Source organism: Anabrus simplex, chromosome 6 (genome assembly GCF_040414725.1).
Source record: "Anabrus simplex isolate iqAnaSimp1 chromosome 6, ASM4041472v1, whole genome shotgun sequence".
NCBI lineage: Eukaryota > Metazoa > Arthropoda > Insecta > Orthoptera > Tettigoniidae > Anabrus > Anabrus simplex.
The window spans coordinates 266,807,344-266,831,791 of record NC_090270.1 but is presented as its reverse complement, the minus strand read 5'-3'; the positions used below and the strand labels follow the sequence as shown (position 1 = coordinate 266,831,791).

The 24,448-nt window shown below is 38.6% G+C and overlaps 1 protein-coding gene across 1 annotated transcript in view; it reads left to right on the top strand.

Annotated features, from left to right (window-relative positions):
* The first annotated feature begins 240 nt into the window (after positions 1 to 240).
* Positions 241 to 24,448, top strand: part of Ddx1 (ATP-dependent RNA helicase Ddx1) — a 113,063-nt gene continuing 88,855 nt past the window's right edge. Inside the window, exons 1-3 of the mRNA XM_067149290.2 lie at positions 241 to 443; positions 3,326 to 3,559; positions 22,487 to 22,686. Coding sequence (XP_067005391.1) covers positions 428 to 443; positions 3,326 to 3,559; positions 22,487 to 22,686 — 450 coding nt within the window. The 5' untranslated portion in view covers positions 241 to 427. The remainder of the gene's footprint in view (positions 444 to 3,325; positions 3,560 to 22,486; positions 22,687 to 24,448) is intronic.

The following is a 24,448-nucleotide window of genomic DNA, read 5'->3' as shown; positions in this document are numbered from 1 at the left end:
ATCACGGACTACTTAAATCAATGTAACATTTGTCTTTGAATACTCTCACACAATTTAAATTACTCAATGTGATGTATCTAGTTCTTCGTAATTTCAACATACATTCTTCTGATAATAATGACCAATCGTTCGTAAATTGCGTCTGTGCAGCGCCCAACAACACTAAAGAAGAAGTAGGAACCGATTCTCGCGATTCCAGGTGTCATTCGCTTACAACACTAGTGACTGGGAAAGAGTCTTTTGAATCCCAAACAAATATCCGCAAGACAAGACAAGACAAGCTTACAACACTTCTGTTTATTGAAGCTCTTTGCTACCGGCTTTAGAGGTGCAATAGGGTGAAATAAGAGTTTTGTGGTTACGTTGGTTCGGTTTCGCTGAATAAAACGTTATTAAGTGGTGACATATTTTTACAGCAGTCAGCAAGATGACGGCATTTGAAGGTACCAAAATTTATATATATTGATCATTGTTATTTTTAGTCTAATTGTAGTCCCTTGATTTCAAACTTTGTTTTTGTCGTCCCGCAGTGGAAACATTCGGTCATTTTTCGGATGTCTGGCCTTTCAGCTCGTCGAATTAAGCACCAATAATCTATTTTCAGTTATGGAGATTTAATGTGTCAATATAAAAAGGGATAGTCGTAAGCCCATAGGAGATATCGGATTGTAAAAACTCGTTAGAATTTGTGTGTGCCAAGTTATCTTCCCAGAGGCGGGTTGGATCCTCATATAGCACCACCAAATGATATGCGGTTATAGGGAAATCGCAAATGCCGATGGCAGCGCCAAAATGAGGTGTTCTAGGCAAGACGAGGAGTGAGGTAGTTTACCATTGCTATCCTCACTGCGCCAGAAAGTGCTATTGCTGCATGACTGACCCTGTGAGCACTGGTCATGCTCCAAATGTCATCGCTCAGTATTACCCATACCCCAGGAGCTTCCATATTGTCACAGCCATGGATAAGACTGGGTTTTTGGTGGAAGCTACTTTTTGCTCTGGCCTGTGTCAACAGACAGATACAAAAGTACTGCATCGATCACAAAATGGCAGTAGGCAGATAATAGAATGTACTAGCCTAAAATAGAGAATCATGTATGATGTTTGTATTGAGAAGAGAATGATTCTCTGTGATCAGTTTAACAGATGGTGGTTCGTTGTGGATGCTCTGCATGGTGAAAACCATCTTCTAGCATGCTAACAGGAGAGCTCAGCTCTGCGTGAAACATAACACCAAGGTGGACCTCGTTGGAGAGGCGAGCAAGTCCGAATGTTGGTCATGGGCTTGAAGCTAGGACCATGTATCCCAAATAAACCTGGGATTACCATGTCTTGTACTAGGCTTTTCAAATTAATTGTTTCTGTTAAATCTCCCTTTGTCTCCCCAAGGTGGATGAAGGGTGGGGGTAGAATAAATACATGGTAACCGAGAGAGTTGGCAGTGTGGTTAGGGTCGCGTAACTATGGGCTGGCATTCGGCAGATGGAGTGTTCGAATCCCACAGTTGGTAGTCCTAAAGGTGGTTTTCCCTCGTTTCACATTTTTACACCAGGTAAATGCTGAGGCTGTACCGTAATTAAGGCCATAGCCACTACCTTCGCCATACTTGCATCACTGAAAAAACCTTTGCTGTGTTGGTGTGACATGAAACCACTAGCAAAAAATAGGAAATCCATCCATAGTATCCCATGCTGTTGGAAGGGGCAACTATATGTGGTATTCCCCCAGGGGCTCTCAACTTGGGTGTGTGTGTTGCGACCACGCATCCCCGTGTGCTAGACTTCTCGCTTTAATCTTTTCTTTGGGTCTTGCATTGCCCAACTTTTGTTTTCCTCTGTTTTCAAAGGTACAGTATAAAGTTTATGAGGCCTAGGGTGTTTTCATTTTCATACCCTTCCAGGTCTTTTCCATTGCAGTCATTCTGCAAAGGGTCAGACCTCATCCTTCTTCCTCCACTTGGTGTTAAGAGACGATGATTGCCCAGTTGTATTTCCTCCTTAGTAATCATCACTGCTTCCTGGTCAAATCTTGATCTCTTCCTGCTTCATTAGTATATGTTAGGAAGATCTGGGAAATCTTTCACTTTTAAGCCTTTCCTGACCATTATTATTTATACAGATACGTGCATTTGTGAAATTGTTGAGACCTCCTCTTTTTGTAATGTGTAAAGTTCAAATTTCTTTGACGTGTCATCATTTTGTTTCCTGTTTTTTTTTTTTTTTACAGACTTACGTTAAGCACATTTCTAGCCTTTGTGAAAATGGTAACGTTTTGAGTTTATTATCTTAACCATATTGGTTTTATATTTGGCCCATATTGACTACCATTTTTTCATTAACATTACACATAGGCCTACATATATCGTCAACCTAGTAATACTTAAAATTATATGTTACCGGTAAATGTTTATTACCACATTACATCCCGTGCATGTTTCGAGAGCAGCAATTCTCTCTTCTTCAGCAGTTGTAATAATTGCCCCAAAATCTTAGACCTATTATCTATAACATTATAATATACACCATCATATGGTTACCGGTATAAATCTACTTAGAATGAGTTGCTTTACAGGTTATAACATCTCCTAGTTAAACTACAATCTGTGTTACTAATCAAACTATATTCTACTCACAATCCAGCCTTGTCAAGATAACTTATACTCATTGTGCTAAAATAAGTGTCTATTTCACTCAACTTATTAAAATCTCAAGGACAGTTAATAGCAGAGGAGAAAGCTGCATTTAGTAGAAGACTCAGACTCTGAGTGGAAGGGGATAATCCTCAGGGCTCTCAGCTTGGGGGTGTGGGTCCCCTAGTTGAGTTTAGCATTGCTTTCCTATCCGGCCTCCCTTGGTCATCTTGTAATCTCCTCTGATGGCATTGCAAGGCCTAGAGAGTCTTTCATTTACATGCCCTTCAAGGTCCTTCCCTTTTCTTTTGCTGATGCCATCCTTTTTAGGAAGGTTGGACCTCCTTCCATTTTCCCTCTGATTAATCTTAAAGAGAGGATGATTGCTCATTTGTACTACTTCTTAACAGAATAATTACCACCACCATTTAAAATAAAATGCTGTAGGACAAAATTCTGGACTGATATCTGCACAGATTGTTATGAATTGTTGTCAAACCCTTATGAAATGTTTCTCTTGTACCCTAGCAGCTTTTGTGGTGGGCTGAGGTACAATCATTTTTAAACTGCTCAATAATTCACTGTTCTGAGAGTTTGGTAAATAGCTTAAGAGTTTTTTATATTTTGCAAGTGTTTTGGAAATTCTTTGTGAACTTCTAAACATTATTTGCATTGTTTAATTTTGTTGTGTTTTAGAAATGGGCGTCTTGCCCGAATTGGCAAAAGCCGTGGAAGAAATGGATTGGATGTTGCCCATGGATGTACAAGCAGAGGCCATCCCACTTATCCTAGGTGGTGGTGATGTCCTCATGGCTGCTGAGACCGGCAGTGGTAAGACAGGAGCCTTCTGTCTGCCTATCATCCAGATTGTTTGGGAGACTTTGAAGGATATAGAGGCTGGCAAGGGAAGCAAAGTTGTGGCCCAAACTTGTGAGTAATTACATTTTTCATCAACTTGTGATCATGATATGTAACTCTTTAAACTTTTAATAAGTTATGATTTTCCTGTGTGCAGTTCTTGATGAATACTTTGTAAGGCTGAAATTTCAACAAGATATAAGTTATTCCCAGGTACCAATAAAATCAAAGCTGATGATGTTCAATCAGTACTTCATACCAATCTTAACCTATGGTATTGAAATCTCCACCCTCACTAAGAAAGACTCATCAAGGTTAGGTCCTCAATTCAAAAAACCATACTGGACAAGTTCGGAATGATGTGGTTAGAAAGGAAGCTCGGATTGAGACGTTATTGTTAGATCGGGTCAGCATGTCCAGATTGAGGTCGTTTGGGCATTTAATGAGGATGGGGCCAACAAGGACAGCATATGTTAACTTGGAGAGACATGTGGCAGGAAAATGGATGGTGGGAAGACCAAGAACTCACTGGATGGGTATCATAAAGATCGACATTGCAGATCGAGGAAGGACACTGGAGGACGCCATTAACCAGGGGTGAAGCGACAGGGTAGACAGCGTGTACCCTTAACATTTTGTGAAAGAAATATTGTCTAGTTAATTCAGTTACTTCTTAGAACATTAATTATTTCTAGATTCGTGACATTATTGTATTCCCCGCTTTTCTTATTTTCGTCTCACTTCGGCAATGCTAAGGCTCGCGTTAGTTACACGAAGCACGTAGGCAAAAGTAGACGCTGTCCATTCTGTGTATTTTCCCTTTGATTTTCAAAGCTTTCAGATAGAGCAACACTAACGCTATCTGTAGGTGCTGACTGTGGAACTATGACTTTTCTATAGTAAGATGTCTCCGCCCAGTAGACAGACTTACCAGCGTCTCTTCTTGCTCTCATTGGCTAGTATTTGGATCTCTCTTATAAAGGTGCTCTTATTGGCTACCATCTTGGACATGCTTTTAATGTTATTAATTTGAATTTACTTTATTATAAGACACGTCTAAAAATAAATTAATAATATTTAAATATGAAGTAGAGTAAACTTACACCTAATAAATGAATGACAGCATCAAAACCCTTCAAGTACGTGCATTTTCTTGCCCGCCAATATTAGTTGCGGTATTATAACCCCAACAACTATTGGCTTCCAGTCTTAATAAGCTACTCCAGAGTACGCATACGGAAAAAATTGCTTAACTTGATGCTATATATTCCGTTAAAGTCGGTTTCTAGTGAACGCACTATGAGTGCATTAAAATGAATTAAAACGTATTTCTCTAGCTATAGAGAAGACATTTCTGTGGAATCTTAGCAAGACGCCTGACTTCAAGACGAGAGTAATAGATATATTTGCCGAAATAAAGGACAGGCGGATTAAACTCGTTTACAAGAATATTGTTTAAGGTGACTTGTACGAACAACTATTTATTTCTTATTTATCTTATTAAATCTACATAACAATGAAATATATTGCTATTTTTATTCTTAAAAGTATGTTGTTAGTTCACAACTCCCGCGGCCTATTTCTTCTATATTTAAAAATAAGGCAAGTGCACGTAGGGTTATAGGTTGTTATAGGGTTTGTCTTATTTTCAGAGTCATTAATATAATACCGAATACAGATCTATGCGTCGAAAACAAAATTCCATACAATAATATGATTAAAACAGTTTAAATAAAATAAATCTCTGTCTACCCTCTTACTTAGTTCGCGCTTCGCCACTGCCATTAACAACGGAACATATCTCAATAAGACAGAATGGAAGAGCTCGTCAATATTACCTGGAAAACTGGAACTGTATGATGATGATGATGCTGATGGAGTCCAAGTAGCAACAAACAAAATATATTGTAGGCCTATTGATTAAATTAACTATCAAGGCTACAGGTGGAAATTTATTTTCAGAGCTGTTCATTTAACTGTGATAATTGTATAGGCCTATGTACACCTAAGCCTCTAAGAGCTCTTTCACAGAATTCCCTGCTTTTCATATAGAATCGATGAAACTGTGATTATTAATACCCTGAAGTACATAGCCTATATGAAGTGAACTGAAGATTCAGAAAGTGATGGAACCAACCAGAGGGAAAAATATCCTGGATGTGGTGCTGATAAAACCAGATGAGCTCTATAGGGAAACTGAAGTAATAGATGGTATTAGTGATCATGAAGCTGTTTTTGTGGTAGTTAAAAATAAATGTGATAGAAAGGAAGGTCTTAAAAGTAGGACTGTTAGGCAGTACCATATGGCTGATAAAGCAGGTATGAGGCAGTTTCTAAAAAGTAACTATGATCGGTGGAAAACGGTAAATAAAAATGTAAACAAACTCTGGGATGGGTTTAAAGAAATTGTTGAGGAATGCGAAAACGGGTTTGTACCTTTAAGGGTGGTAAGGAATGGTAAAGACCCACCTTATTATAATAGAGAAATAAAGAGACTAAGAAGGAGGTGCAGACTGGAAAGAAATAGAGTTAGAAATGGCTGTGGAAGTAAGGAGAAATTGAAGGAACTTACTAGAAAATTGAATCTAGCAAAGAAGGCAGCTAAGGATAACATGATGGCAAGCATAATTGGCAGTCATACAAATTTTAGTGAAAAATGGAAGGGTATGTATAGGTATTTTAAGGCAGAAACAGGTTCCAAGAAGGACATTCCAGGAATAATTAATGAACAAGGGGAGTGTGTATGTGAGGATCTTCAAAAGGCAGAAGTATTCAGTCAGCAGTATGTAAAGATTGTTGGTTACAAGGATAATGTCAAGATAGAGGAAGAGACTAAGGCCAAAGAAGTAATAAAATTTACGTATGATAACAATGACATTTACAATAAGATACAAAAGTTGAAAAGTAGAAAAGCGGCTGGAATTGATCAGATTTCTGGGGATATACTAAAGACAATGGGTTGGGATATAGTACCATATCTGAAGTACTTATTTGATTATTGTTTGGCCGAAGGAGCTATACCAGATGAATGGAGAGTTGCTATAGTAGCCCCTGTGTATAAAGGAAAGGGTGATAGACATAAAGCTGAAAATTACAGGCCAGTAAGTTTGACATGCATTGTATGTAAGCTTTGGGAAGGCATTCTTTCTGATTATATTAGACATGTTTGTGAAATTAATAACTGGTTCGATAGAAGGCAATTCGGTTTTAGGAAAGGTTATTCCACTGAAGCTCAACTTGTAGGATTCCAGGAAGATATAGCAGATATCTTGGATTCTGGAGGTCAAATGGACTGTATCGCGATTGACATGTCTAAAGCATTTGATAGGGTGGATCATGGGAGACTACTGGCAAAAATGAGTGCAATTGGACTAGACAAAAGAGTGACTGAATGGGTTGCTATATTTCTAGAAAATAGATCTCAGAGAGTTAGAGTAGGTGAAGCTTTGTCTGACCCTGTAATAGTTGAGAGGGGAGTTCCTCAGGGCAGTGTTATCGGACCTTTATGTTTTCTTATATATATAAATGATATGAGTAAAGGAGTGGAATCGGAGGTAAGGCTTTTTGCGGATGATGTAATTCTCTATAGAGTGATAAATAAGTTACAAGATTGTGAGCAACTGCAACGTGACCTCGAAAATATTGTGAGATGGACAGCAGGCAATGGTATGTTGATAAACGGGGCTAAAAGTCAGGTTGTGAGTTTTACAAATAGGAAAAGTCCTCTCAGTTTTAATTACTGCGTTGATGGGGTGAAAGTTCCTTTTGGGGATCATTGTAAGTATCTAGGTGTTAATATAAGGAAAGATCTTCACTGGGGTAATCACATAAATGGGATTGTAAATAAAGGGTACCGATCTCTGCACATGGTTATGAGGGTGTTTAGGGGTTGTAGTAAGGATGTAAAGGAGAGTGCATATAAGTCTCTGGTAAGACCCCAACTAGAGTATGGTTCCAGTGTATGGGACCCTCACCAGGATTACCTGATTCAAGAACTGGAAAAAATCCAAAGAAAAGCAGCTCGATTTGTTCTGGGTGATTTCCGACAAAAGAGTAGCGTTACAAAAATGTTGCAATGTTTGGGTTGGGAAGAATTGAGAGAAAGAAGAAGAGCTGCTCGACTAAGTGGTATGTTCCGAGCTGTCAGTGGAGAGATGGCGTGGAATGACATTAGTAGACGAATAGGTTTGAATGGCGTCTATAAAAGTAGGAAAGATCACAATATGAAGATAAAGTTGGAATTCAAGAGGACAAACTGGGGCAAATATTCATTTATAGGAAGGGGAGTTAGGGACTGGAATAACTTACCAAGGGAGATGTTCAATAAATTTCCAATTTCTTTGAAATCATTTCGGAAAAGGCTAGGAAAACAACAAATAGGGAATCTGCCACCTGGGCGACTGCCCTAAATGCAGATCAGTATTGATTGATTGATTGATTGACACTTTTGATAATGGTCTCATTCATGTTCATACAAGTTTAGAATCCTGTGTGATACAGTCTTAAATTGTAAGTTTTCCTCTTCCATAGTTTCCATGCTAGGAAACTTCACTCATTAAAGTTAATTTTCCATTATAATTAATTGAAGCCATTAGTCTCATTTTACACATTATGGACCATAAAGACTTTCTATTATTCTGGGTTGTCAAGGCGTGAATCAAAAACTTATGGTTTAGGGAAGTAGTAACTAAATGAAATTGGTTCCATTAGGCTACAGAAATAAACCCATCAATGAATGTCCGAAGAAATGTGTTCTCTTGACATATCAGTAGTACTAATGAGTAATAATCAGGATTTCAGAATGTGTCAAATTGCATTGACATTGTACTGTCGCTCAAGAAAAGAATGAACGTGTGGTGTTTTATGTTCCTTGCATTTAATATTTTATCAGACTTAATTGTAATTATTATCAAAATATAATTCACCTCCCATGTAGATGCAAACCTTGTGGATACCCACAAAAATTATATATAGGCCTATATATATAGGCTATATATACTGTACTGGATATAGGTTCACGTATTTCTGAGAAAATGTTGGAAAAGAACAAATAAATGTCAAATCTAGTCATAGGCCTATATACTGTATATTATCCCGTTGGGATCCTTTCCTTTTCTTTTTGTTTTATGTTCCTGATCTTTCTTCACCACCTACCGAGCTCGATAGCTGCAGTCACTTAAGTGCAGCCAGTATCCAGTATTAGGGAGATAGTGGGTTCGAACCCCACTGTTGTCAGCCCTGAAGATGGTTTTCCGTGTTTTCCCATTTTTCACACGAGGTACCTTAATTAAGGCCACACCCGCTTCCTTCCCACTTCTAGCCCTTTCCTGTCGAATCGTCGCCATAAGACCTATCTGTGTTGGTGCGACGTAGAGCAACTTGAAAAAAATCTTTCATCACCTGTACAGTATTTATCTTTGTCTTATGTTTCTTCCCTTTTCCTGTACAGGGCAATTCAAAATGATGGACCTGATTTCATAAATTTATTCTATGAAATCTAATGAATATATACTGTGAGATATGCGCAAAGAAAGGCAAACTCTCAAAGTTTACTTGAGTTTACATTTCATCCCACGTGGTTTCATTTTGAGCCGTTAAGAGCGCGCAGGAAGCGAGTAAAGAAAATGGCTGCGGCTGGAGAGCAGAAGTCGTTCTATGTGCTTGATTACCATGTAAACAAGTCTGTGATTAGTGTTGAACGGCATTTCCGTACCAGGTATGGAAGAGACCCACCTACTGGAAAAGCCATTTGTGCGTGGTATACAAAATTCAGAGACACAGGCTGCTTCTGTAAGCGAGAGTTGACTGGCCGTCCTTCGACCGGGGAAGAGACGGTGGAACATGTTCGCGCCAGTTTCGTGCGGAGTCCGCAGAAGTCTACCTACCGGGCAGCGAGGCAACTTGAACTTCCACAGGCAACTGTTTGGCGCATTCTGCGGAAACGTTTATGAATGAAACCCTACCGCTTGTAACTGGTGCAGTCCTTAAAAGACACTGATTATGCTGCTCGAGCGTCCTTTTGTGCTGATTTTCTCGCATTAATGGAAGAGGATGGGTTCTCCAAAAGGGTAATTTTCAGTGATGAAGCAACTTTTCACCTTTCCGGGACTGTGAATGGACACAACATAAGGATCTGGGGAACTTCTAATCCCCATCTTGTGGAACACCAGTGCGATTCCCCCAAGGTGAATGTGTTTTGTGCCAATTCCCGTGAGAAGGTTTATGGACCCTTTTTCTTCATTGAACCTACTGTGATAAGAAATGTTTTTCTCGATATGCTGCAACAATGGCCCCTGCCACAGCTCGAAGAGGATAGTGCAGATTTCGCCCTTCAACTGGATGGTGTCCCTCTGCATTACCATGGCGACGTTCGGAGCCATCTCAACGAGACACTGGCACAACGCTGGATAGGTCATGCATCTCAGGGGGATTGAACTCTTATTCGTTGGCCACCACGTTCCCCCGACTTAACCCCATATGATTTCTTCTTGTGGGGTTTCGTAAAGGATCATGTTTACGTACCACCTCTTCCACCAACATTGGATGACCCTCGTGCCCGCATCACAGCAGCTGTTGCAGAGATTGACCGCGACACACTACACAAGGTTTGGCAGGAGTTAGACTATCGGCTTGATGTATGTCATGTTACGTGAGGTGCTCACATATAACACTTGTGATATGACTGAAAAAAACTTTGAGAGTTTACTGTTCCTAGCACATGTCTCACATTATGATATGTTTATTAGATTTCACAGAAAAAATTTATTAAATTGGATCCAACATTTTGAATTGCCCTGTACTTATCCGGCTTTCTTCTTATCCTACACTTCCCTCATGAAGATCTGACAAGATGGCTCCTCAACGAGAGTTGATGCCCGCCAGTCCAAGCTGTTTCCTATCCCATCATTACCATATGACGTGAAACAAATATCGAAAAAAAAAAGGAGAAAAGGAAGCGACATCTCTGTAAATGGATGTTTTTAAAAAAGTGTGAGCTTTGTTACTAAGTTGAAGTGAAGCTTGTGTACAAATAGGAAGAGGTCTCCTTGTTCACTATGTTTGGCCATATTTCTTCATTGAGTCATTTCTGTTATATTTCAAACATTGTGCTCATCACTGGTGAATGCCAAGTGACACATGCTGAACACTCAGACTAACAAGGTGTTCAGAATTCTGTACACAGAGGCCATATTGTTCAAATTACTACGAAGGGATGAAATACATTTTTATTTGTTCCCGAGAGCTTGCATATGATGTATTATGATCTGTTATAGACATGTTCACAGGATAACTTCTCTTAATGTTGACTAACATCATTCCATTGTCTTCAGTTGTGTTATTAAAGTAAGTTGCTAGGTGTGTCCATGCATGCTGTAGTGAAGTGCTGCAAGTCAGATTTGCTATGACCAACAAAATTGCTTGTTAGTTTCTCACTATATGGTGGTAGGGGAGTGGTAACCTAGCACATTTTCTTACCTCTTTCCTCTCATACTAACTCTGGAATATAAGCCTACCAGCTACTGACCAGTCACAGACAGCTTGTTTTTTGTACAGTCACATCAGTAATGTCTTCTAGTACAGATGGGTGACAGCAGAAGAGAGATAGCACATGGAAGGAATAAGGAAGTGTTAAGCCAAAAGAAACATGCAAGCAGTTGCAAACAAAAAGATAGAGCACCAGATGACTTGTCTGCTATTATGCTACATACTAATGTCTTTTTTGTGATCAATGATTCATATTTTATATGTATACGTGTATCAGATCACAACTTAATGCATGTCATAATCATCGTTGACCAACTCCAGTTGCCCGGGTGTGGTATATGAGCCCCCTCCATCTTTGTTCATGAATCACTGTTCTGTCATAACCTCCTCCCAGTCTTGTCCTCTCCTCAACATCTTTCTTTATTAGATCATTCCCTTTTTCTCTGGTCTGCCCACTGGTCTTTTTCTCTTTACTTCTCTTTCATATTCCCTTCTTGTATTCTTTTTTTCACTCATTCTTTTTGCAACCTAATACAGTACATATATACATATAAAATATTATGCTACATCTTAGAAGCTAATTCCATGTTGAGAAACGGAGGAAAATTTATGATGGAAGCAGGACTTTCCTTTGATCATCACAGCCTAATGCCAACTGTGCAAAAGCACAACAAAGAAAGGTAGAAGTTCATAAGACAGCACTTTACCTCGCACAAGCCAATAAGCATGCACTCAGCATGAGTAGGCCTACCTCACTCATTACAGGGGTTGGGCTCATAATTGAAAGAGCTATTATCTGAACTGCCTTCTCTCAAAGTTATCACTATTGGCTCAATGGCCATGTCTTGCACACACTGCTTGCAGTAATCTTTGCCCTGCATGTCTTCCACATGTCAAACGTACTTTGTCATGTCCTCTGATGTTAGTCATTATTGTTATGCAACAGTTTTTCAATAACTGTTATTTAAAGGAGATGTTGCTGTCAGCTACCTCAGCTTTCACCTGTGTCCAGATCAGCTCTATCAGGTTGTACTGTTCATGATACGGGGGCAGATGATTGACTTCGTGACGTATTTCATTTGCATTTTTATCGTGCTCATAGGTTTTTGGTGCATTCTTCATTGCTTAACAGCTCTTCCCTGGTGTTTCTTGTACCAGAAGCCATTGCTGAGTGTTGACCCTCGTGGTTTAAACGTGGGATTTGGTCTGCTTGAACAGAATGGTAACTAATGTTATCAATGACAGTAATAGAGCTTTCTTCCAGTAACAGAAGAAAGTCAGTAAACCATTCCTTAAAGACTGTTATAATCATTCTGATTGATAATTTACATTCAAGGAGCATTTGTTGGAACAAAATATCAGTTGCATTGTTTTACTGTAGTAATCCTATTTCTGCTGACCCAACATGGAGAACTATTTTCCTACCTCTTCTGACTGCCACTGGCAAATCTTGCCTAATCATTTTCCTGCTCTGATGTTTGTTCATAAATGCTTCATCTAAATAAAATATAGGTCTTAAGACCATCATTTCTTACAACATACATTTTACGAAGGAACATGGCATGTGCACAAGCAGTGTCTCTTCCTTCCTTTAGGAACTTTTGTCCATCATTGGACATTCAAAATGTGAACCATGGATTTCTTTGAACCTTGAAAATTTAGTTTTTCAACCAAATCATGCCGGACCTCAGCAGTTCGGTACTTTCCACAATCAAAAGAACTGAAAACAGATCTACACACTATTTCCTTATCAAACTCGTCTAATTCAGTTACTTGTTTCTCTCTTTTGAAGTGTTTCCATGGCATATTCATTGCCTTCAGCATTATCTATAGCCTGTTTAATGTTTTTAACAGTTGTTTACCCACCTCACATGCTTCTTTAATTAGCTTTTGAATCTGTCTGAATTTAACATTATTTGCATTTCGGTATTATCAGCCGGAGTTTGGAAAACTTGCGCAGATTGGCAATGATGCCTTCACTCTCTTTACTTTCTTGCAGCGATGGCTTCCTCGTCGCAGTGGCGTATGATGGATGTTCATCCCACCCTTGTCCCAGTTGTTCAGTAATATAAGTAAAATACCGTACTTTACAACATCACAGCTATTAGAGGCCTGCACTGTATCGTGTAGATGAATCAAGCAACTTAAAATGCTATGCGTGTACTCCATACCATAACTGGGGTGTTGGGCTGGTATTAACAGTTTTTAATGCAGGACTCAGCCAGGCAACCACCACGGTGGAGGCAATAATTCTCTTGCAGTCAGAGACAGAAGGTCGTTGTGTTCTTTGACATAGCATGCTAACTCCATCACTGCACATAAATGACTTGGAAATCCAAGTGACTCTCCGACATACACTTATCAGTGTCACCATTGGCGCACGTGCTGCACCACTCAGCTGAATGGCTAATCATGTCGCTTTCCTACCCTACTCTACACATTCCCCCAAGGTGGGGTCCATCAGGTGTGTCATGTTTGGTGCTGCAATTTTAATGGTCAGCAGTGCATATATAGGGTGGCATATAAAGTAACCCCCCCCCCCTTTTTTTTTAATTAGATAAGATGTAACTTATATTTTACAAGTGTTTAGAAATACACACAAATCTAACACAATACATCTTCAATATGTGACACAATTTTGATCATTAACTTAAATAATTCATAATATCATTACAGGCTTGTGCAGCAAGTCTTATGAGTTTGAGTTATGTTACACACACACACACTCTCTCTCTCTCTCTCACACACACACACACTCTCTCTCTTTTCTTTCTTCGGAAACACTTTTGCCTTTTGAAACCCCCAGGGATGATTTGCCGGAGCTTCTCTCCATCGTGACTTTGACAGCTTCAGTATTGTAAGGAGAATGAACAGGCTCCGATTGAGGAGATAGTGGGTTCGAACCCCACTGTCGGCAGCCCTGAAGATTTTCTGTGGTTTCCCATTTTCACACCGGGCAAATGCCCTTAAAAGGGCCATTGGACCTCCCAGGCAAGCCTGGTCAGACAGGAAAGGATAGGAATCAGGAAAGGGTTAAACTTTAAAGTATAATGTTGCATTACCAAACAAATTTAATTTCAATGAACTCTCTTCTGACTTTATATTTATTACAACAGTCAGTACGTGTTCCCTCCATAATTTAGCCTTCCTTTTAGAACACCAACATAATTTGTTAGCAGCAGTCATTGCGTTCTGTGTTGCATAAGCAGTAAGCAAATTAGAACCAATAATTTGGTCAACAATATTGGATAAATTGTCTATTTTAGGAATTTCATCCCAAAATACACACATATAAATGTTCAAACATGCTTCACCTTTGTCACGTAAGTTGTAAACACACATGTTCAACCTCCAACCTAGTAATACACCTGATTCTTCTGGCTTATACAACAAGAGTGCATGATGGCCAAGTCCACGGCTGCTCCTTTCCCATTCCTAGGACTTTTCTGTCCCATCATCTCCATAAGACCTGTCTGTGTCGGTGCGACATGAAGAAGCAAAAAAATATATATATAATTTGGGTATGATTTTTCCTGAAGGATCCCACCACGTAAAAAGTAGTTGGCGGGATGTAAAGCCAATACTGTTACATACCTGGCAACTTTCCTGATTTAGGCGGGAGACTCCCGATTTTCTACAGTTTTTTTTCCCGGTTATATTATTTCTCCTCATTTTAGCTTATCTTTTGGTGAACTTCAAACATTTGTTTTCAAATCCCACCATTCCAGCTTTGTACGCCAGTGGCCGGAAGCCCTTCACTCATTGGCCGCTTTCAAATGAAATATGGACGTTTATTAATACAAGAAATGTGCGCCAATGTGTGATGTTTATTGAAACCTGTATATAGCGTCACGTATACCGATTGTCAATCTCTCGTTCTCGCGTGCTATGTTTGTGTTCGTTCACATCAGTCTATAAACATTAAATAAGAATAATAATTTACATCACCTTTCCAATACTTATCTTACCTTATATTTAGGATATAAATATTATAACTGGTGTTGTAAGTTGGAACATGTTTCGCTTAACTGTCGTAAGCATCATAAGCCAAAATAACTCTTAGCCTACCGGGCGAGTTGGGCGTGCGCGTAGAGGCTCGCGGCTGTGAGCTTGCATCCGGGACATAGTAGGTTCGAATCCCACTATCAGCAGCCCTGAAGATGGTTTTCCGTGGTTTCCCATTTTCACACCAGGCAAATGCTGGGGCTGCACCTTAATTAAGGCCACGGCCGCTTCCTTCCAACTCCTAGGCCTTTCCTATCCCATCATCGCCAAAAGACCTGTCTGTGTCGGTGCGACGTAAAGCCCCTAGCAAAAAAAAAAAAAAAAAATCTTAGCCTAAAGTTAGGTCAGGGTCCTGAACCTAGTGTAGTACCGCAAGATTCACCATTTACATTATAGAAAATCAATAGCCTTAAAACTAGTGTGAAAACAGTTCGACATGGCTAAGAGAATCACACACAATCTTGTGGACAGATATTAAAAACATAAAGTACAACATAGAACTGGTAGTGAAGTATTATCCGCACACTTTATCTTGGTGCATTTGTGTACGGTGGTGAGGAGTAAGGAGGGAGCTGTCCCGGTATCGATAATGCTGCCTGGTGCTGCCAACTGAATGAAAATGAAATCTGAATTGAATTGAGAATATGATCGATCGATATGAAATTTCTAAACCGTTATCATCTTAAGCCAACAACTATGTCACATACACATTATATAACATTATAAAACATTTCTCGATGCAAATCTTGTTCCTAGCAAGAATTCTATACTTTGGCTTTGTTGTGTAAACAACAACAGTTCTAGTACGTAAAGTGTACGCCAGATGTCGCACAACGTTGCTTAAGCGATTCATAGTTTGTGTTTCAAAGGTTGCCAGTACGAATCTCGAAGATCGCCGAGGTCGACCGATTCAGCACTAGGGTGTAAATGCACCAAGATAAAGTGTGCGGATATTAATTAAAATCATGTAGGATATCATTGCTATCAGTCAATTAATAAGAATGAACATTTATTTATTTACATTGTATGGCCTTCATTGGACCACTCTAGCCAACTTTATACAAAGAATTTTTTAGTTTCCTGTCAGCCCAGTACTTCTTCATTCTCTGATCTTATCCTTCTTTCTTCATCGGAAATCACCCTTCCTATTGTCTGTTTGTTGATTCTGATTTGCAGTCTGGTTTGTTTGTCTGTGAGTTTCTTGATTTTGTCTGTTTTGTTTCTTAGGTCTTCCACTGTAATTTGTAGTTCATCCATATCTTCCTTGATTTCTGTAATCCACTTAATGTTGCACTTACTATTCCATAATTTTTCTATTCTCCTGATGATCCTGTTCTCTGGTGTCCTGATTAGATGTCCAAAAAATGAAATGCGTTTCTTCCTGATTGAGCTCATTACTGGTTCTATTTCCTTGTAGACTGTTTCATTAGAAGCTACTCTCCAGTGTCCATCTTTTTGGTATGATTTGTTGATGCATGTTCTAATGATTCTTCTCTCTATCTTGAGTATTTTGTCTATTTGTGCAGTGTTAGTTGTTTTGAAGATGGTTTCGCTTGCTTATGTTATTTCTGGTTGAATGACTGTTTTGTAATGTTTTAATTTTGTTGCTATTGATAGGCCTTTTTTGTTGTAGGTATTCTTGGTGACATATTGTGCTCTGGTCAGTTTATTTATTCTGTTATGCCATGCTGGCTTTTCATTGAGGTTATATGTTATGATTTCTCCCAGATATTTAAATTTATTTACAATTTTGATTTCTTGGTTTCCTATGGCAATTTTGTTTATGAGTGGTGGGTCAGTAAACATGATTACTGTCTTTTCAAAAGATATTCCAAGACCAATTTTCTGTACTATGTCCTGTAGTGACATAACTTGTCTGGTTTCCTGAATATCGTTGGACAAGAGAGCAAGGTCACCGGCAAAACTTAGGCAATTTAAACTTGTCTTTGGGTTTTCCAATTCGGATGTTCTTTGGGTTACTCTTGTACCATTCCCTCATTATATATTCCAAGGCACAGTTGAACAGCAATGGTGACAAGCAATCTCATTGTATGAGCCTGTTTTTATGATGAATGGCTCAGAGAATTCCCCTCTGAACTTGACTTTTGATTTAGTGTTGGTTAAGGTGAGTTCAATCAATTTGATTAATTTTGGATGGAGCCCGAATGAATATACATAAGAATGATTATTTTTTATGTTCATTGGAATGAAGAAGGTAATTAGAATGGTTAACTAATTAAATCTCATTCTTGCATAGACACGTGATTCGGGTACAAGAAATCACATATTGTAGTTGACTATGGAGTAGTAACACTTCAACAAAATTGATAATTCCTGAAGCTGCTTTTAGGTAGAGGCCAATATCCAGTTCCTTTAAAATAATGGTTAAAGCTGAAAACAGGTGTCCTCATTGTTACTGGGAGTTTAAGATCATAGATGGAGAAAATAAGACGCAATGAGCAACCATATGAGGGATTCCGGCCACAGTTATATGTAAGTAAAAGCAGCTTAATGACCGGATTGGAAAATACTTAGTTTTTTGGATCAACATTTTAATAACAATAATAATAATTTGAAGTCTCTGAGAACAATAGCCCGATAATTGAACAAGTCTCCAAGTTACTTACTAATTTTAATATAAATCATAATAATTTCACAAAAATTTTCATTTATATACCTTTAAATATCCCTCCGGTCGTAATGACAGATTCCACCTTACCCCCTCCCCATACCACATCTCCGCCGCTAACTTCTAGCGCTCTCATTGTTGCGTCTATCCCTCCCCTCACAACTTGCTCTCTGCCCAAGGAAGCACACCGATACAACACATGTAGGAACGGGCAGACGTTTACCAGACCCCCTCGAGCGGCTAAGGTGACTAGTCACCGCTCTTCCTGTATAAGAGGTAAGCGATCTTAGAATCTCATTTTTGAACACACTATTTTCAGGGCACTGAGTACAACTTTTTTTCCCTCTCTTTCCATTTTGCAGACTTCAATTCACGCTCATTATTGTACTTTGTTTTTAACCTCTGTCAACACGATTGTGTGTTGTTCTCTTAGCCATCTCAAACTGTTATATGTTTTCACACTAGTTTTAAGGCTATTGATTTTCTATAATTAAATGTTGATTCTTAGGGTACCACATATTTTAAGGACACTAGGTTCGGGGCCCTAACTTAACTTTAGGCTAAGATTTATTTCGGCTGATGATGCTTACGACAGTTAAGCGAAACATGTCCCAACTTACAACACCAGTTGTAATGTTTATATCTTAAATATAAGGAAAGATAATTATTGGGAAGGTGGTGTAAAATATTATTCTTATTTAATGTTTATAATCTGATGTCCAATACAGTCTACAATGAGATTTATTACTTGTTACACATCAGTCTAGTCGATTCTAGAGACTAGTCACTAGATTTGGAGTCTTTTTTAGTAACTTAGTGACAGAATTTCAAAGACAGCGACTAGTGACTTTTCTAGAGATTTTAGGAGCCATTTGGAGACAATTCTGGCAAATATTGTTTATTACCTTATAAAAATAGCATTGCGCTTAGCATAATCGCTGATGCTATATATTAATCTATGCATTTGCTAAGTAATGGCATCTTAAGTGCATGACTGATTCACACGCGTGGAGCATAAGTTCATACTATTTTCCGAAGGCATATCAAAGACCGATCATCTCACTCGCATACTTTCTGCGAGGGAATAGAGGCTGTATGCTTGTAGCCTCGTATAGCAACAGTCAGGTTTTGAGACAATAAGTGTTATAATATATATACCATAGTACTCCTGTGTTGACCGGGCGAGTTGGCTGTGCTGTTAGTGGCGTGCAGCTGTGAGCTTGCATCTGTGAGATAGTGGGTTCAAACTCCACTGTAGGCGGCCCTGAAGATGGTTTTCTGTGGTTTCCCATTTTCACACTAAGCAAATGCTGCGGCTGTACCTTAATTAAGGCCATGGCCACTTCCTTCCCACTCCCAGGCCTTTCCTATCCAATTGTTGCCATAAGACCTATCTGTGTCGGTGCGACGTAAAACAAATTGTAAAAAAGAAAATATAATAAAACTCCTGGACTGCACAGTACATGTAGAATAAGCAGTTTTGACCAATTGCATCTCCTGATTATTCCTGATTTTCATATCAAAATCTCCTGATATTTGGTTTTGTAAAGTTGGCAGATATCTGTGATCACAACATAGCTTCTTGATTCAGCAAACAAATAACACAGTTCATAATTGCTGTTGTATTGTAAGTTTTGCTTTGTCCAACATGCTGCACACACTAACACTTGCAGCAACAGTGACATGAATTACACTTGTTTCTCCAAAGACTACTGCAACTGGTGTTAAGAGACAGAATGTGATAGATCATATGACTTATATGGAAAAGAAATGGGGATCATTTTGTGCACCATCCTGTACATAAATACATTCATAAAAATATTGAATGGTGGTCTCTAAGGGCTCTAAATGAAATGGAAAGCCTTTTTTAGTCAAACAAAATGATCATTTTCATAATGTACAGAGTGTAAATTTTATTCAGTGATGGGTAAACTTCGTTTGAGAAATAGGTTTCGAAATGGATCTTCTTCAATAATTGACCTCTTAATGTTACTGTAATTTCACCTAGAGTACTGTACTTTCACCTAGAGTCTCCTCTTCATCCGTCTTTCTTGAATGCTCTCCTTAAGTGGTGTGTTTCATTAGGTTATTTCTGGTTCATCAGTCGCATCAATGGCAGCATCCTGGTGTTAAGACTAGATAAACAACTGATGGGGAATCTGCCATCTGGGCGCCAGCCTTAAATGCAGATCAGTGGTGATTGATTGAAGTTGAATGAAAATTAAAGTATATCTTTTATTAAATTTCTCTGTCTCGACTATTGGAATTACCTTCTACAAAAAATTTCCTACCTGACTTGGGATTTCGATTGATGTTTCAGGGAAAAATGTAACTATGTTTAAGAGTAATTGAGTTGTCCATATACGAGGGCAAATCAAAAAGTAAGTTTCACTCCCAAGTTATGGCCATTTATGAAACCACCTACACATAGGCAACACGGCTATGACAACGTACAATGTAAGTTCACATTTCTAAATCCCCAAGAAAGAAACATTTCTTGGAATGGTCAACCAACTTTTTGATTCTGGATGCGTAGAAATCACCTCCAGCACTATGTAACCACCTGGAGACAGCTGTTTTCGCCTCCTCATTGTTTCAGAATAGTCGTCCACCAAGATTCTTTTTCAGCTTACCAAACACATGATAATCGCACGGCATTAAGTCTAGACTGTATGGAGGATATTGCCATACCTCCCACTTGAATCGCTGCAGCAGTTCGGGCGTTTGGCTGGCCATGTGAGGTGTTGTTTTATCACGCAACAGAATCACACCGGCACTCAATTTTACCCACTACTTTTCTTTAATTGCCTTACACAACCAGTTCAATGTTTGACAGTACAAAGCTGAGTCGATTGTCGTGCCTTTCGGCATAAATTCCACGTGCGCCACACCTTCCATATCAAAGAACACTTTTGCCATTACCTTTCCTGCTGAAGGTTAGACCTTGGCCTTCTTTTGTGGTGGTTATGTGGTGTGCACTTATTCCTTTGATGTTCTCTTTGTTTCGGAGGTGAAGTGGTGGATCCACATTACATCCCCTCTGATGATTCACCGCAGAAACTTGTTGCCCTCCACAGAATACTGTTGCAAAAATGCCAGTGACGATTGGAAACGTTGTCCCTAGTGAACATCAGTGAGCAGACGTGGGACCCATCTTTGACACAGTTTACAAAATCCAAGGTGCTGGTGAACAATGGAGAACACGGTAACGGACGTTGCGGGCCTGCCTTCGCGATATTCTTCCATGAGATCCGTGCGTCTGGCGTCAAATTGCTTACACCACTTTACAATACCTGGGCGAGAAATTGCACGCCTACCATATACAGCAGCGATTTCACGATGATTGCCCGTGCAATTGATCCTTTTAGCCCATAGAAATCTGATCATTGCACTCGCCCTCAATTTGGAGTGAACATCCAGTTGACGCGCCATTGAGCCTAGCCCACTCTGCACACACAACATGATGGATTATCACACCAACCTTCCTATCGGATGTGTCAGCAGTTACTGTAGCTTGCTCCGCGTTGGCCACGGTCACGACACACAGTGTGCTCTTGCGGCGAGCTAGTGTAACTTACTTTTTTGTTCACCCTGGTATATATTCTAACCATAGATCTTAAGTCTGGCTAATTGCATTGTAAAGGATATCCAGATCGATTGTAGGGATAGATACAAGATTTTTGAATATTTGAAATATTCTGCATTTAGGACTTACTGCTGTATACCACCCATCCCATGTACCTAACACTTTTTCACTCTCAGATGCAGTCTTTGAAGTCTATATACTTTTATATATTTCTTGGCCTATGTCATGAATGTTATGTAATAGTCTCGTATAAAGTATTCTACTTTCCTTTGTGCCCCTATCAGTTCTACTCATCATACTGATTCTTCTTTAACCTATTGGTATTCTAATTTTCCAGCCTTTCCACAGCCAGAATTAGTATTTAATTTACTTGAGTCAAAGCTATCGGTGTGTTCTAATGCAAACTTTATTAGTTACAGCTGTTTGTAAGTTCTCGTGCGAAATTTATTACGCACAGCTATTTCTAGGTTCCCATGCAACTATTTATAAAATGAATGAATCATAAAATCATACCTACAGATTTTTTTGGCATTTCAATGGAAAATTCAGAAGCAGTCGGGGATATGTAAAGCCACGAGACATTTTTCGCATTCATATCAGCTTTTGTGGGTCACATCATTGCCTGTAATATTTGAGCTATGTTACTAGTCCCAGAAAGTGTATTTTTTTGTGGTTGCACCCCCCCCCCCCCCTCCCCCAAACACGCACACACATTTCCACCGTTCACTTCTGGTTTTTGACTTAAACCTAGCTGCTCAACTTGGCATTCGTCATTTGCAGAATTTTCTTATTCACTGCTGCTTTTGTTGGATCCATCTTTGTTACCACTGCCACTAAACAATTCACAATCTGACATTTCTGACTAGCTTTCTTTCTGTCTTCTGATCAGAATTTTGGAAATATTACTGCTTGCTAACTTCTGCTTTCTATGCAGCATGATTACTACAACTGTCCTTGGGTTGGATGGAGGCAGGCATGTTGGAGATTCAAGCTCAGTGGCGAATAAAACATGAACTAGTCTAGATAATCAAATGTAGTTCTTCTTGCAAGAAAGACCCATGCATCCTCTTTTGAACAATTTATAACACGCCATTCCATTTCTTGGCAGAACATATAAAATACTTGTTCAGATATGATCAAGCTCGTGTGGCTCTCGCTCATGAGAGTTGTGTGTTCATGTTGTCCCACATGCTGCTGCATGGCTGAGAGCCATGACTATATGCCCATGAGTTACAACTGCAATTGGTACCATTAACTTGAGAATTATTATATATCCTGTAACATTTGTTGTCAGCGCATTTGTGGGTGCTGAGCTTCTTTGACCGAGGTCCAGCAATGGCCGTAACACCAGATGGACTTCGGTGTCAGTCTCGAGAACCTAAGGAATGGCATGGCTGTCGGGCTACCAAAGGAGTTCATAGCAAGGGGAAATATTACTACGAGGCTACTGTCACAGATGAAGGCCTGTGTCGTGTGGGATGGTCTACTGCTCAAGTGAGTTTTGCTAGAACCTTTAGGCCTAATTGAGAATATTGTATTGACATGATGGTATGTTGAGAATATTAGGCCATCACATTATTATTATTATTATTATTATTATTATTATTATTATTATTATTATTATTATTATTATTATTATTATTATTATTATTATTATTATGAGCCGACTTGGGGGCCCGGGAATGAACTAAAATTCTGACCGGGTCTTTCTGTTGTGAGTCTGTTTATTATGGAGTGACAATTGCCAGTGATAGGTTCGTTATTATTGCTCTGAAAGCTATCTTGGTCGCAAAATTGAAACTCATCAGCTTGTAATAATTATAACATGGCCTATTAAACCCAACATACCATTAGGTCATTTAGTGATCTTGAAAGTCTACGTTTTAAGAATATCTTATTGACTTGTGTTTTGTCTGCAGTTAAATTTTTTAATGTAATATAGAAGGCAAATTATAAGTTACAGATCTCATCTGCAGTGAAATTTATTATTTTGTTTGTTTGTTTGTTTGTTTGTTTATTTATTTATTTATTTATTTATTTATTTATTTATTTATTCATTCATTTATTTATTTACATGATTTCTGTGTAATATTCAATTTTTGTTTACTACCATTGTTGTTTCCTAATGAAGAGAAGTATTGCACTATTTTCATATGTTGCTGTAAAATTTTTGATGCACAGTCCTCCATTTACTAGACAAGTTCATTCCTAAGCAATTGATATCTTTATCACTTGCATACTCTTCATAAATAATTTTAGCTGAAAACTCAGAAGTATTTTTAAGGTTGCAGAAAAAAACCTTAATTATATGTTGTAATGGTTAATCAAAAGAAAAAGAAAACTTGTAATCCATATTACCAATTTTAATGAACTTTGAACTACCTAAATACAGCAGAACTTCCGTGTGTGAAAAATGTTTAAATGAAAGCCTGTAAATGTGATGTTGAGATGTGAAATACAGTAGTCTGTTATTTTGGCTTGTTCTTTGTTGTTCACAGCATGAACAGTATTCTCAAAGCAGAACATTTTGACCATTATTTCTTCAGAAATATTATGGCACATCACAAAATGTTTGATAGTCCATAGAACATTGACAGCATCATTAAATTTGTGATATCTGTAGCCATATCTTTTCAGTTTCGACTCAGTTAATTTGTTTGGTATTTCATAACATTTGCTTGAAAATAGCTTCAAGGGTGCTTTTGCTGCTACCCATTGTGCATATCGAGGGATGATATCCAAGAAATGTACAGTACAAGTCATATGTCTGTGCTTAAGATTTTTAAGGATGGAAACCATCATAAACTTATAAACTATGTATTTTGCCCTTGGGGACTTAAGGTGTGATCGTATAAGCATAAAAATCATAAAAAAGAAAAATTTGCCAGAATGGTTGAAAAATAAAATGAGCATAAAAAATGTCTGTAAGTGTGAAACATATAAAAGAAGTTTTACTGTATATTTATCAATTACTTTAATCCATCTTAAAAACTACTTACAGGTAGTCAGTTGCAACAACAATACTAAATATTCACATGGGCCTAAATTATCAGTACAACAAGAATAAATTAAATCCTCCTGGTGTCATGTGGGCTGCTTTAAAAAAGTATGTTACTTTTTCTGCACTCTCGTACAACTTATTTTCTTCATTGTGTCCATTCTAAGCTTTCTAATTACAAGAATGTCTGAAAAATTTGTATCATCTTACTCCAAGGTCCATTAAAGTCTTGGCTGACTCCAGTGCAGTCTGAAGGTA